General features: G+C 36.2%; 1 protein-coding gene across 1 annotated transcript in view; it reads left to right on the top strand.

Moving 5' to 3' along the window:
- BACH1 (BTB domain and CNC homolog 1) overlaps positions 1–15,723 on the top strand; it is a 45,237-nt gene extending 29,514 nt beyond the window's left edge. Inside the window, exons 4-5 of the mRNA XM_024120152.3 lie at positions 958–1,164; positions 11,872–15,723. Coding sequence (XP_023975920.1) covers positions 958–1,164; positions 11,872–12,327 — 663 coding nt within the window. The 3' untranslated portion in view covers positions 12,328–15,723. The remainder of the gene's footprint in view (positions 1–957; positions 1,165–11,871) is intronic.
- The last annotated feature ends 318 nt before the right edge of the window (positions 15,724–16,041 follow it).

A 16,041-nucleotide genomic window follows, 5' to 3' on the forward strand; every position in this document is an offset into this window, starting at 1 on the left:
GCGGCCATGGCTCACGGGCCCAGCTGCTCCGCGGCATGTGGGATCTTCCCGGACCGGGGCACGAACCCGTGTCCCCTGCATCAGCAGGTGGATTCTCAACCACTGCGCCACCAGGGAAGCCCCATCTATAGATTTTTATATGATATTTATAAATCCAGTGTTTGGAACTGTGAAAAGAATGTTAAAAATAAAACATTTAAGAAATTTTAGAGTATTTTGTGTAACTAATTTCTGTCAGCTTGAAAGACTAAGTTACCACAGAAGCTGACCAATGTTTCATTTGTGTTTTTGATAATTAATACAATTAAACTGTCCCACAGTTTTGTTATGTTTTTAAATTATCTTCTTATTTTTTTCAAATTTAAGTATGTTGAAAATGACTTTAAAATATTCATAAGGTTTTTCTAACCATTTCTACATTGGCAAGTGAAATGAGTTATGTGAAACTGCCATTTTCCTGACAGAAAAATAAATTTTCTGAAATGCTTTAGAAATTACTAGTGTTAATATACCAGTATTAAATCAGTGCTACACAGTAATATAAATCAAAGAATAAAATAGATTTTTTTTTTTGGTTTGGGTAAAAATACATTAAAAATACTTTAGAAAGAGCCTTAAAGATATCTATGGGTTATTAACATGCCCTAGTAAAATAATTTAAATTCTGTTTTTTCATCTTAAATACATTAATATATGTGTTGATAATGTTTGATTTGCTGAAAAAAAATCTTCTCAATTTGTCTTCTGAACCCTCTCTAAAATAGAATCGGAATATCAATTAAATTATCAGTCTTTATTATAAAGGATTGTATAGAAATTGGAAATAGGGGTCTTTTTTTTTTTTTTTTAACGTCTAAATGAAGTTCCCTGGAAAACATAGGTGCGTATCTTTCTCTTCCTAGATTTAAGTAGAAACTACAAAATACAGCAACTACTAACGTTTATTTCACCTTCTAGGTAAAACTACCATTTAATGCACAACGAATAATTTCGCTCTCTCGAAATGATTTTCAATCCTTGTTGAAAATGCACAAGTTGACTCCAGAACAACTGGATTGCATCCATGATATTCGGAGAAGAAGTAAAAACAGAATTGCTGCACAGCGCTGTCGCAAGAGAAAACTTGATTGTATACAGAATCTTGAGTCAGAAATTGAGAAGCTGGTAAGTATGCAAGTTTCTTCTTATTCTAATTCCAACAATTCATTCTTTCGTTTTTTTTCAGACAGGAAATAGCTATTTCAATTCCTGTCAGATATAATACTCAATTATACATTAATTTTAAAATTTACCAGTTATCATTTTAAGAAAATTATATGACATTTTCAGAAAGCTTAGGAAATAAAAAAAAATGAGGGTTTTCATAGACTATTTTACTTGAGTAAGTGTTCTACATATTTAGCATGATATACAACCATATGTAAGTTGAGGACTATTTCTGTGTGCTTTTAAAAAAATGATTTATAGATTAAGGATAATTTTACCATCTATCTAATTCTTGGTGGTTGAGTAAGGGTTAGAGATATTAATAAAGCACTTTAATCTCTTTGTGCTGTGTTTGGTGTCTATAAAAGCTGATGTTCCAGTTGTTAGTTTTAATAACTAGTAACTTGTTTTGGTTGATACCAAAACAAACCAGCCAACCTGGATCTTTCATCTAAGGGAAAGAATTCATGTGCTGGTATAAATAGAAAATTTTAAGATCTAATGAAATCCTAAGTGAGAAGAATGCTTACTTTATTGAATCTTATTTTCTATTCCAGCATCAAAACACAAATTAACCCAAAAAGTAGATTAATTTCCACCCATGTTTTTCTGCACCCTAGTGGTTGATAGAAGGAAACATTGTATGAAAAAAGATAACTGATAGTGCAGGCCAGCTAAAGCTAAAAATAAGGATAGAGACACCAGGGAAAAAGTGCCTAGAAGTAGTAAAAAAACATTCATTGAATGTTCGGTTTGGGGTCTTTGTTAATTATTGGTAAAAGTTTAAAATCGCGATTGTAGCAAATCTTTAAACATGAATGTTCCTAGCTATGAATAGTAAGTAAACAGCAACAATCTAGGAAAACGACACTGCCTTTATATGCCTTCAGAAAAGTGGAAAAATAAAAATTTGTCATTTATATAGTATTGTGATATACTTTAGGCAAAAAGATGATGTTTAACTATATAAAAAGATGAAGCAAACTGTATAAGGAGATGAAAAAGAAACCATATGTTTTACACATAGAGGTGTGAGAGATATTAAAAAACCTATATGATATTGTTGAATGATTAGGGTTGTTAAGACCAAAGAAGAAAAGTGACAAATTCAGTAACATTTACCCAATACTCTTAGGGTGTGTATACGTCCATACCTGTAAGCACTAGTGTTCTTTCTTATTATCCAGCTTTGGATTAAACACTTACCTGCCTTTAGACAGAGTACAGCATTTTAGCTTTAGTTTTTATTCTGTACTGTAATACAGAGATGCTTTCTAGACTGTTGGGTTGTATAGTGCTATTTGAAATCAACATTGAATAAACTTGCACTACTGGAATACTACTATACCTGCTTCTTTTAGTTTTGTCGTCCCCCTCAGCTAGTGATGATTTTTAGCTGCCAGTAGAATTTATCTGGTTTTCTTCCTCCTAAAAACAAACAAAAATGAAAACAAAACAAAAAAACCCCGTGTATCGATTGAGTTTGTTTCATCAGTAACTTTATTTTAGGCATGTACTATGCAAATATGTTGGAGAGTAACTATTACCCTTTAGAACTAGTCTATTTCATGACTCGTAGGTCTTGTTTATATTCTTTGATTGCAGTCAGAGGCTGGATTGCTGGGCAGTTGATGTTTTTACTGAATTTCAGGCGTCTAGGATGAAGCGGTCGTGCGACTTGCTTTGGACTTCTGCTCCCTCTGCCTTTGCTTCAGCAGAGAGCAGTGCGAGATACAGTGGTTAAAGCGTGCGATTCTGTGCCTGTCTGCGGCACCTTGTAACTCTGGGCAGGCCGTTCAATTTCTCTGTCCCTCAGGTTTCTCCTCTTTACGATGGGATAATACTAATTCTTACTTTATAGAGTGGGTATTCATTTTTGAAGATTAAATGAGGTAATACATCTAAGCACTTGGAAGAGTGCCTGGACATAGTAAGCACTCAATAAATATTACCTTTTTCCTTTTCTTCTTATTGCTATACTATTATTTATCAATTTTCAGTTTTCTCTCCCTTAATTGCTCCTTTCCTAATGTCTCTGCCTAAACTGTAAATTCTGGGTTTGGACCTCACCCTTATATTGCCTCTCTCATTATGGAAAGGTTCCTTTCATATGGTCAGTGGAATAACTCTTGGTTAATTTCCAAGAGAAGGGAATATTTGGTTTTCCTGCAGTTCTTATGAAATAAGAAACCAGAGTGGTCAGTACCCTATTTACCTGTTGTATTAATTTGGACTCTCTGGTTGCAAGAAACAGAAACCATCTGAAACATGAATTACTGAATTTGTTGTAAGAATTTACGTGCGTCTCAAGTAGAAGTCAAAGAATGGAGCCAGGCCTCGTAAATAGTGTAGAACAAGAAAGTAGAAAACTGCCAGGAACCCAGAGAACCTTCTCTCTGGCTGTGTGTGCCACCAAGTGTGTATGGAAAGAGTGGCCACAGCACAGCTCAGGAATAGTTTCCCTCTTCTCCAGAGACCAGTCCAGGCAGAGACTACAGTTCTAGTCAGTTCTAAATTCCCAAGGAGTTAGCCTGTTGGCCTATTTCGGGTTCGAGTGTCCTCTTCTGTGACTAGACAGCAGGGACAAGCAGCAGAAACAGAAAATGTGGCTGCCAGGAGCTCACATCTGGGCAGGTAGAGCAGACAGCCCGACAGGGGTCTCATTACCCAGATGTGCGCCAGGCTGAACTCGGTCTCTTTCCTCTTCTAGAATATCCCCAGGGGAAACACAGTAAATTTTTTCTTTTTTTAAAAAATCAGAATGATTTACTTTGTGTTTCGGCTTCCTTGAATTCTGCTCCATCCTTCATACTGCTCTCGGTTCTAGTGATTTATACAGGCAAACTCCAGCTGCAAATTATAAGAGGCATGTTATAAATTTCTGTCCTGCCGCAGATGTTTGTCTCAGATGAAAATAAGCAGAAAATAATATGCTACTTATTAGCTAATTAGAATTACAAGCTGGTTGGTCCTTTTCCAGAAGTAAAAGAGTTTGATGCTTAAGATACTTACTACATTAAGAAGTTTACTTAGAACTTAGACCCTGGTTTTTGAGTGATACTATGGACCTTGTTGTCTTTTGTAGAGAGAGAAGTTACCCCCAGGCTTCCATCACACATTCCTGTTTAGTAGTATGGAGAGTTAAGAATATGGTAGAGTGGGACAGATTTTTTTTTTTTTTTTTCCTTCGGGATGTCACTTTTTGGAAGCAGTAGACAAGCAGTGTTTCCCCGTCTTTATGGTCTGGGTGGAATTAGCAGACCTATTTAAGGGAAATTACATGTTTCATAATGAAACATCCATTTTAATATAGCTAATGATTGAATTAAATATTAATAAATTCACAGTATGCCCATTTGCTATTAATATTCAGGTGAAGGGTCCCCTATTTTTGTAAGCTTTGGTCTTTGGCTATTGACTGAACTTTTTGTAGTTGGTCCTAAAAGTAATAGCCTAATAGACTGGATGGATCAGCACATGAAAAAAAGTACTTGATTACAATAAGAATAGGGATTCAAAAATGTCTTTAGGGTGGGTCAGTAGGATAGTTTTCATGTGTAAAGGGTGCTTTCATAGTCTTTATGTGCTGGGAAAGCCAAAGGGAGACATTAGCTCGAATTCAATAAATTAATGAGTTGTATTTCTCAACAAGAAGTTCTGTCAAGGTCAAAAACAAAACCTTTGAAGAAAAGGAAAAGTGTGTATTTATTTGGTTGATAAATCGATGGCATTGACTTTTAATGTTTATTTTAAATTTGATAATATGTTAGGTTAGGCATTAATTCAGTATTGCTTTGACTATAAGAATTGAATACGCATAATCTATAAACCAAAAACATAAGTTTTCTTTTTACCAATAAATATAAGATCTTGAACAAAGTTCAGGAATCATTCAACTTCTGTTATGTGTTTGACTTACAAGGCTCTTGTCTCTATAGGATTCTTTACAAGGTCCATGTTTATTCTTTTCTGTAAGATTAATTCAGAAGTTAGAAAATGTGTGTCTCTGATACCATTTTGGCCTGAAACAAAGGTAACCTTGAAATGAAACTTGCTTTTTAAAGAAAAAAAATTAAATTACCAAAATGTAATTTCTCTTAGAAGATAGCAAATATTGATTGTTATCAACTTATAAGTGATCAGAAATCACAATATTCACAAAGCTCTGGAACTCAGGGTTGAGGTGTTCACACACCATTTTGTTTCATTGCCCTTGTCCATTATGATGGTGTAGGAGTTAAATGACCTCATCTGTCTTTAGTGTTTTGAATTTTGTTGTGAAGATTGTATTTTATTAAAAATAAACCTTTTCTAGTCACATTTTACTGGCTGCTCTAGTCACGCGTGCACTGTCGTCTCCAAACCCTCCCATGGGTTTCTGGAACCTGCCGTCTGCCACTCTGTAAGGCCCTTTAGCAGCCTGTCTTGAAATGTGGTCTGTTTACCATTGGCATCAGAGTTACCCGGGTGTGCCCCCTCAAAATGCACCTGCCTTAGCCCCATCCCAGGCCTGTGGGAGGGGCCCAGGAACATGCATTTTATAAAAGTTTCCTGGGTAAATCTTTATTAATGCACATTAAATTTTGAGAACCTACTGCACTAGCACACAAAAGTCAGTTGGAGGCTTTGGAGTCAAACAGCTGGAAACTCTGCCTGGCCACTGGTAGCTTTGTGGCCTGGAGAAATAATTTCACCTCCAATCCCCAATTCCCTCATTGATAACATGGAGATAAGAATAGTACCTCCTTCAGGTGTGGTGCGAGGATCTGATACCTTCAAGGATGGAAAGCTCTTTGTACTGCCCAGCAGGTGTTCAGGGCTCAAGAAATATTAGTAGTTGTGTTTTCTATAAGCATCTGCTGGTCACTCCATATTAAATGTACTGGGTACCAGGAAATCAAAGATCCATGAGACATAGTCCTTGTCAGTAAAATGCTTGTAGTGTCATAGGGAGCCAGGTTTATGTGTTTTCATTTTTTTCTTGAGAATCGTTTTCCTCCTCCCCATTCTAAAAATTTCAAGCCTTCAGAAAAGTTAAATGAATGGTACAATAAGCAACTGTATACTCCCTGGGTAGATTCAACAGTTATTGACATTTTGCCACCTTTGCTGTCTCCTTGTTTCTGTGGGTCTTAGTCTCTGTCTCTCTGGCCAGGTGTGTGTCCCCCTGCTCCACTTGGTTGGTCTATGGGTCTTTTCTCTTTCTCTGTTCCTCTTAGGCAGTTTTGGACTCTTTCTAACCGCAGTTGGGTGATCTTGGTCTCAGTGTCTTTCTGTCTCTATTGCTCTACTTTTATTTTCTGAATCATTTGAAACCTACCACATTATGACATTTCACCCGTAAATGCTTAAACATGAATCTTCTAGAAATAGACATTTTTATATATCTTTATCACATATATTTACCAATATCTTTGTCACACCTGAGAAAAGTAATAAATCTTAAACAATATATATAGTTCCTATTCAGATTACCCTAATTGTTCCCAAAACATATTTCATCTATATGCTTTTTTTTTCCTTTTCACACTGGGATCCTATCCTCATGTGATGCGTTTGGTTCTGTCTTTTTAGTCTCTTCATCTAGAACAAATACTCCTTCTCACCCCCTCCTTTATTTTTTTAATGACAATAACTTTTTGAAGAGTCTAGGCCAGTGTTCTCATAAAATGTCTACTCTTAAAGTTTGTCTGATTGTTTCCCCTTGGGTTTTTTTTTTAACACCTTCCTTCACTCCTTGTATTTCACATAAACTGTGAAAGTGTGAGTTCTTAGGTTGAGATTAAACGTTCATCCTTGTGTCCTTCATACTGCGTCAGCTGGGGAGGCACAGTGTCAGGGTGTCCCACCTGAGTGCATGGGAATTGCCAGATCATTTCCAAAATTTTTTTGTTTTTGCCTTTGTAATTGTTTAGTAATCTGTGGAGTGTTTATTAGGCACTTGACGAATATCCAGTTCCCCAACACTCCTGTGTCCTTTGGTTTTAAGCATGCTTTGATGGCCTTTACAATGGGGGTTGCAAAATCACGATTTTTCTAACTCTGTCGTTGCACTTACATTTACTGGTATTCCCCTGTAAAAAGAACTTTCCTTCCCTCCTGTTTCCCTCCCTCCTACCACAGCTCTTTAGTATCACTGTGGACTCATGGATTAATTTTTTTCTAATTTAATTTCTTAGAACCCATAGTAGTCATCGGTCTTCTTGATGTTGACATTTTTTCAGACTTGCCTGGGGAGAGCCAGCCGCCTCTGCCGGGTGCTGTGTGATTTTGACATGGCCCCATTAGTGCTTCTGTGCCATTTAGAACAGCATGTCATAGGCTCACCTTGTACCTCTCTTGTTCGAAGATTTGGGAATCACCCCTTTCTCTAAAAATCCCTGGTTTCTTATAGCAGGTATTAGACTGTAGAAAGCATGCTTGCTGCTGGAGTGTTGCTTCTTCTGGGAAATTGTGTGTGTGTGTGTGTGTGTGTGTGTGTGTAAAATGAGTGCATTCAGGATGTATATTATCCTTCAATAAATAAAAGTATGTTAGAAATCATGAGTTCACGCAGATATTTTTAGTCAAAATTTAGTAGTTTAGAACTGTTGTCTTTTTGCCTCGATTTTATATATATATATATATTTTTTTAAAATTTATTTATTTATCTATTTATTTTTGGCTGCATTGGGCCTTCATTGCCGTACGCGGTCTTTCTCTAGTTGTGGTGCGCAGGCTTCTCATTTCAGTGGCTTCTCCTGTTGTGGAGCACAGGCTCTAGGCATGCGGGCTTCAGTAGTTGTGGCACGCGGGCTCAGTAGTTGTGGCTCTCGGGCTCTAGAGTGCAGGCTCAGTAGTTGTGGCACATGGGCGTAGTTGCTCCGCGCCTTGTGGGATCTTCACGGACCAGGACTCAAACCCGTGTCCCCTGCATTAGCAGGTGGATTCTTAACCATTGCACCACCAGGGCAGTCCCTGTATTTATATTTTATCTCTTTTCATTATAGGGAAAATCTTGGCTTCCAATTATATTAATATATTTACTATTTGATAAATACATACATATAAAATATATGTCATAAAATTATAATGTCAATATTACTATCAGTAATAAAGAGATTGAGTAAAATTTAAAATTTCTTTGCTTTTTCTTTGGCCTTAAATATATACCATAGTACTGAAGTTTACAATTTAAAAATTATTCAAAGTAGTTCTTTATGTTAGCAATTTGATATACAGTTAACTTAATTTGTTTCTATTTCTGTTTCTAGGATTTACTCTTCACACTTTTTAAGTTTAATTTTTGAATATGTAAAACATCTGTATGGTTTAAAAGTTAAAACTATGTTTTAAAAAAGCTACTCCAAAGTCTTGATCCCATTTTCTCCCTATACCCTATTCATAGCTATTTCCTGTAGGTAACTATTACCATTAATCTCTAGATTTTTTTCCCTTGTGTTTCTTTTCTAAAAACGGGTTCATGTTTTGTATGTATTTTTATTACCCTTTCTGCTACAGAGAAGTATTCTATATATACCATTCTGTATTCTACTGTTTTTGCTCAAGAAGTGATTTCCAGGAAATATTTTTCTTAGTTCACAGTGGTTGTCATTCTGCTTTAAAGCTCCATAGTACTCAGTTGTGGCTGTCTGTAACACACAGTTAATCCAAACCAGTTTCTTATTAGTGGACATTTGGGATGCCATAGTTAAGAACTTTGAACATTGTTTTCTCTAGTGTTTGAGAAGATGTGTCTTCAGGATAGATTCCTAGAAGTTGGATTGTTGGATCAAGAGTAAATACATATGTAGTTTTGTTAGATATTATTGAATTCCCTTCAGTAGCGGTTATGGCATTTTGCTTTCCCACCAGCAGTAATATGTGTGTCTGTCTGCCCACAACCTCAGCGGAGAGTTTGTTGTCAGCTTTTGTTTTTTTCCCAGTCTGATTGTGAGAATTGATATCTCATGGTAGCTTTTATTTTTCTCTCTCTTATGAGTGAAACTGAGCACTTGTATTCATATTTTTAAGGGTCATTTTTATATTTCTATGAACTGTCTATTCAGAGGTTTTGCATCATAAGGGACTATTAGTCACCATTTTCTAGCAGTGAGTATCCTTTAATCTAAAGTAAATTGTCACTGTCACCTGGCTCTTTTGGTGCCAAATTCTTCCACTCCTTATCTTTACTGGGTGAGTTATATTTTGATATTTTTTAAACTTCTTATATTGAATGAATATTGTACACAAGCTGTTGAAAATGTGGATTTGGATGTAAATTTGTTTTCTTCCCATAAAATGCAGAATAATACCAGGATTCATTTAAAAAAAATAGATCTGTGATTAAAGCCATAGCACTTCACACTTAATGATTTATAGAGTTGCCTTATAAGAAAATTAAAGTATATTGTAGAAATAGGTAGCAGGACACTGGTAGTATGTTTGGGAGGTATCTTTAATAATGATATCATGAAGTTCTTAAGTTGAATTGCTTTGGTTAAACTGAGTGCTATTGAAGTAAATTTGTGTTTTAAAATGAGAGTGAAATGGAAAAATCAGCTAATTGCCTGGAAACTTACCCATGTAGGAGTTAGCTTAAAGTATGGAGGAACAGAAAGGGAACACTTAATTTCTAGAAATAATCATGGTAGAGTTTCAGGGTTGTACCTATTGGTTTTAATTGTTGTAAAGAAGCAAGCCATCTTGTATGGGACATACTTATAGTCCTGTCATCCTTTATTTAGTGAGGTAATAGTGAGAATATTTAAGGTTGTATTGACATTTATCAAAAGATATGGGAGTTATAAAATATTTGTCATCTTCATAGTATCTGTAGGTCAAGTAGTAGTTCTAATTTCTGGGAGGTCAGATATTCATTATTTTCCTTAACCATATTTAATTTAAAAAACCAGCCAACAGTTGAAATTTTTTCTGTTGCTATTTAGAACAGAGATTTATCTTAACTTTGATAGAGGAGTCAATGGCTGATATTGTTAGGACTAAGGAAAAAGGTTTCTCATTTTCTTCTGGAAGCTTTGTTTCCATACTCATTTGGATTGGCTTCTGAAGGGCCATAAAGAGAAGTGGATGCTGATTGCTTTGAATGTGTTCTTTCTCTGGTCAGGTGGTAGGCACTGTTCTCTCCCTGTAGGCACCAGCAGACTCATTTTATCAGAAGGCTACAACTGACAAACCTTCTATAAGAAACAATGTACTTTCTGAACATTGATCTTGCTTTTATTTATTTTATATATATATTTTTTTCTTGGCGTATAGCTATTTTTTCAAACCACAACAAATTGGAGAATACCTTGCAATATAAAAATTTAGTGTTTTGAATTCATTGCAGATTTTCTCAAAATATTAGATGGCCTTGAAATATTTAAAAACTAACTACCAATAGTTGGAGTCACACACAGTTTTGTAGAAAAACTTTTACATAAAACCGCAACAGTACTTTTGTGCAAAGCAGATTTATTTTTAACCTTTTAGCTATTTTTGTCACAGAAAAGCATCTATTTAAAGGTTGACCATTGTAGATGATTACTATGAAATAACCTGTCCAAATGTTAACATTTAACAGCTCAGCTCTCTGAAGCTGCCAATGAGCAGAAGGCCAAGAGAGTTGCTATAAATTTCACAAGAGAAATCTTTGACCCTCTATCAATATTTATTTACTCTTACCTTGTAAACAGCTTGATTATTTGGTTTTCTGGCTCATACTAGATTAGGAGCAATGCAGTGGTAGAGTAGGAAGGATGAGGTGGGGCAATGATAGAAAAAAGACACACCGTTAGCAGCAACCAGTGATGGCGGACAGAAAGACCGGAACCAGGAAAACTTGAACAAGATTCCATGGTTGACTTTCCTGTAGGGATAAACATTTAAATGAAAATAATAACAGCACCAATAGTAATAATAATTAACAAACACAAGTCCCCTCCCCTTCTCCCTTCTTCACACTTTAGTAACTCACCCACTAGCTTTCTGACTCTGGGCATATTAAACTCTGAATCCCATCTGTAAAATGGGTTTGATATTACTGAAATCAACAGAGTCATTGTGAGGATTACGTAGCTGAGGTTACGTACTTCAAAACATTCAGCACAATATCTGGCACAAAGTAAATGCCCAACTAATGTCAGTCGTTATTAGAATCTTGCAGGAGTTATGATCACTGTGCTTGTACTTTTTTTGGTTGCATTCCATCCAAAAAGTTCATACTCATTTACTTGCAGTCCACAAATCCAAAAAGCTCTGAAATCATATGTTTGTCACAGACTATTTTGGCCAAAAAACTGACACAAGCTGACAGGGTATGTAGAGTCTTTTATTTAATCTACTTTATGCATGGATACTTTCATGTGTTTTATTTAGAAATGTGAAGACGTTTGATAGTGGGGTGCTACCTCAGACCCTGCTAGAGGAATTATGTGTGCATCTGTATTTTCTTTCTAAAATCTGAAAAATTCTGAATTCCAAGATACATGTAGGCCTAAGAGTTTTGGCTGGGGGCTTCTGGACCTGAGGTATTAAATATATTTTTGAATTGAATTGACAGGAAAAATTCCACATGACCTTGTATAATGAGAAGACACTGCGGATATCAATGTTTGCTCACCTTAGGAATGCTGATTGAGCTCATAAACACAATTCACTGTATTCTCTTTCTCACCCTCACAGCAAAACGAAAAGGAGAGCTTGTTGAAGGAAAGGGATCACATTTTGTCCACTCTGGGCGAGACAAAGCAGAACCTAACTGGACTTTGCCAGCAAGTCTGTAAAGAAGCAGCTCTAAGTCAAGAACAAATACAGATACTCGCCAAGTACTCGGCTTCCGATTGCCCACTTTCCTTTTTAATTTCTGAGAAAGGAAAGAGTACACCTGATGGTGAGCTTACGTTACCATCGATTTTGAGTTTGCCTGAAGGGCCTGCAGCTGGGCCGCCTGCTGGGGAGCAGAGCCCTCGCTATCCCAGTGCCAAGGGTGGTGAGGCGGGTGGTGCCTGGGGCCCGGAGTCCCGGGCAGCTCCCAGCGCCCCCTCGGAGCAGGCCGGGCCTGGGGAGCAGTGTCGCCAGAGTGGTGGCATCTCGGATTTCTGTCAGCAGATGACCGACAAGTGTACTACTGATGAGTAAACTTGCTTCCACTTCCTTCAGACCGTCTCATTTTCTACTGAAGTTTTGACATTGTCTTGAAAGCCTGACATAGCCATAGCCATCTGTCTCTTAACAATATCGTTTTTCTCCCCTTGTAGTTTGCCGTTAAGGGAATTCCTCTGAAGTCAACCCTTGACTTTTCCTTGATTTCCACAGGAGATGCAGAAATGACTTGCCTCCTGGATACTGAAAAATCATATGTGGAAATGTAGTAAGGCTTTGAAAACTCACACGTTTTAAAGAATAATAACTATTAGTAATGGCTCTTCCCAGTATTAAAAATAAATAAGAAAATGAAAACTGTAGCGTATCAAACAACATTTAAACACCTTGAAACGCCGGCAGATAGTTCTTAACTATCAAGAAGTAGCCTGCAAAAGTTTAATAATCTGACCTTCTTACAACATACTGGTCTAAAAGAAAATTTCTCCCCAAGTAACACTGATAGGGTTCAGTTCCACTGAGAAGTAGGGTGTCAGCTCCTTGGGAATATTGGTGTAGACCTGCAGCATGAAAACATGATGTAATCGTCTTGTCTGACCCCTGGCCCTTTGCTCTTCAGCTCCTGTTAAAACCGGAGATTGGTTGGCCTGCACTGGGAGTCCTGAGCTACGTTGGGAATAGGTAGGAAACGGGCAAGCAGCGGGCTAAGGCAGGGGCTGCTGCTCCTTAGTGTCGACTCTCAGAGAGTTCTGGCTGCGTCCGTGGTAGATAGGTGCCATTTCCCTCTTCTCTCTTTTCTCTTCAGTCTCTTCCTCATCTGAATCCATCATGATCTTTCTGTTTCCTGACATTCTTGTCACTTTGGAAGAAGAAATAAGACTCAGGATACAGTGGCATGAGCTCATGTGTTGGGAGCGTTGTCTTAGCCTCCCTAGAATCTTGGAGAGCTCCCCAGATACAAGGCTGTTGGCCTTCCCACCATAAGTCACCCATGCAAGGAAACCAGATATCGTGGGGTAAGAGGATTGCCTACATTGATCAGGAGTGGCAGTTCATTTTCCATCCTATTTTTTGAAGTCCTATGGTTTCTTTGTAAAAAGCATTATGATTGATAAAAATGTATCTACAACAACCATGCAGGTTTGTGAAATAGGATGAAACTTGATCTTGTTCCATTGTGGGTTTGAATTTGGAAGCCATATTTAATCTTGTTCTCTTCCCCAAATCTACTAGTATATAAGGGCACACAAATCATTTTGGACTTGGGCATTTAAAAATCAGTCTTTGTGTTTATTCAATCCTGTTTTACAATAGTGTTTTGATAATCTGAGCCCCTACCCCATAACATTTTACCGTGGTTCTTAGCCATCCTGCTGTTGTTGTAGGCTTGTTTGGGAGTCAGTCGAAAGCTATGGACCTCTCAATGACAAAAACAAAATTTCATATTCACATTCACAGAAACATTTGCAGATTCCAGTTTGAAAGGGTACAGAGAGTGATTTTTAGTGTTTGGATTAGAAAGTACTTCATTTCACCAAGATGAGACCCCTGAGAGGAGACTTTTGTGGATTGCATCCTGAGTCTAGTGAAGGGCTTGTGTAGCTGATGTGGGAGACGGTCATCTGCCTTGTAGGAATGGGTCGCAAGCCAGTAAGCCTCTGTTGTGAGGGGATATGGGGACCAGGCTTCATATTTCAGAGCAATTTGTCAAATGTTACCCTTTTTCATGGGGGTGGGTGGCATTGGGAAGATACTGCTAGTATCTTCAGTGGTTTGTATGTTATCTCTGTTATTAGTTTAGTTGTTGTAAGAGAAAACTGGTTGGGCTTGTTTATATTCTAGAGGCTTTTATAAGTACACTCAATTTGTCAGGGAGAATGATAATTCAATGGTAATGCATCCCGTACTACAAAAGAATGATATGTGTACGTATTTGTGTGTGTATATATAAATATATATATATATATATATACCCCCATGTAGCTATTTCTTTGATACCTGTAATTTTAAATTTTAACTTCAAAATATAAAATAATATAAAACCTTTTCTGGTTTACAAAATGCAAAATCTTATACAAGCCAATGGACTCCTTGATTTCCTACCTCAGTGTACACTCAACTGTTTGTCACATCAGTTTGTGTATGTGCAAATGTCAATCTTTTGCTTTAATTGCTACTGTAAATAACTGCTTTGAAAGATTACTTTCTATTTTATGATAAACCTAGTTGTCTCCAGAGTTTAAATACGATCTTTAAGGCACTTGGTTTAAATTTCTCTCTACATATAAACAGTTTAGCATTAAGGGTTTATTTTAATGATATTCTGATTATTGGCCAAGTGTAATGTTTCGTAAAATATAGCATTACTTTTAATAGCCAGCATGTAATACAAGTAACTACACTACCTCATACCTATGTCATTTTCAAGTTGTAATCCACAGGGACAGATAGATAAAAAAAATTTTTAATCTTTGTCTTTTGGCCATAAAGTGGGGAAGTTTTTATATATTGCATAGCATTACACATTTATGCCTATTTTAACATTAACTTCTAAAGAAGTTTTTTCTAAGAAAATTTGTTTTAAGTTGATTTTTTTTTTTGAGGCTGCCGAAGACAAATGACAGGATTATGTGTATACGGTGTATATCTTTTCCTTCATGCAGAATTTTGGCAAAGTGTTTTTCAGTTTGTATATTGCATATTTACCTGATCATTGTTCCTTATTTTATGAGTTAGCCTTCTCACTGCTTGATGATTTTTAAAAAGCTGTTAGGTCTAACTTGATAAAATAACCATACCTTAAAATTTTTTTCATTATTTGAATCCTGCAGCTATAGCAAATAATTTGTCGTTAAATTGTCATATTCAAAACAAATATGGATATAAATCTAAGTTCTCCATCTGTACATTTTATAACATAATTTAGTATAGCTTAATGCTTAGCTAATTGAAAATAAGGAATCAAATATATTTGGTGCAGTAGACGATACAGGTTGCATGTGGACACTCAGCCACATTAACAACTTGGAAAAAAAATCAAAAAATGGCAATGTTATAATGAATTCTCAGGTGAACTTTTTTCAGTTATGAAACATCTATTTTGAATTTGTAAATATTTTAACTGTTTTATTAAGGCATGTAATAAACTATTCTTTGAAACTTGTTGGGCAGAATGAAATTTTAAAGCCGTAATGGCAAAGATGGCATACTGATTGTAAAATAAACAGAAATAATAACGGCTATTGATTTTTTTGTATCTTTCATAATATAATTTTCTAACAATGCAATAAAACCACTAAATTAATATATCCATATCTGTTAAGATCACGTTTCATTAAAAGTGAACTTTCATAGTATTTAATTTACATCTTCTTCCTAATGTGCTTATCCAAATGTAGCAAAGCTAGAAATGTTAGATGTTGGTAATAAAATGACACTTCAATAAAATTCTCTGAAATTGCTTCTGATTGACTAGAGTTGTACATTCCATTTCCATTTTTTCATCTCTCATATGAGTTTACTAATTTTGGTCTTTTGATCAATAAACAGTATGACTCTGGCATTTGTATGAGAGAGTCTTTCATTAGTTGATTATCATGCCTGAAAAAAAGAAAGTTCCCAGCAGTCGGGTGTTCAAGGAAGCACAGATTTTAGCCTTGCTTCTGATTTAATTTTAGTCTTTGGCTAGAGCTGTAGGGTTTTTTAAGGGGTAGTATCTCTTTCAGTCCTCAGTTTTAAAAAATTTATCTG

Source organism: Physeter macrocephalus, chromosome 8 (genome assembly GCF_002837175.3).
Source record: "Physeter macrocephalus isolate SW-GA chromosome 8, ASM283717v5, whole genome shotgun sequence".
Lineage (NCBI taxonomy): Eukaryota > Metazoa > Chordata > Mammalia > Artiodactyla > Physeteridae > Physeter > Physeter macrocephalus.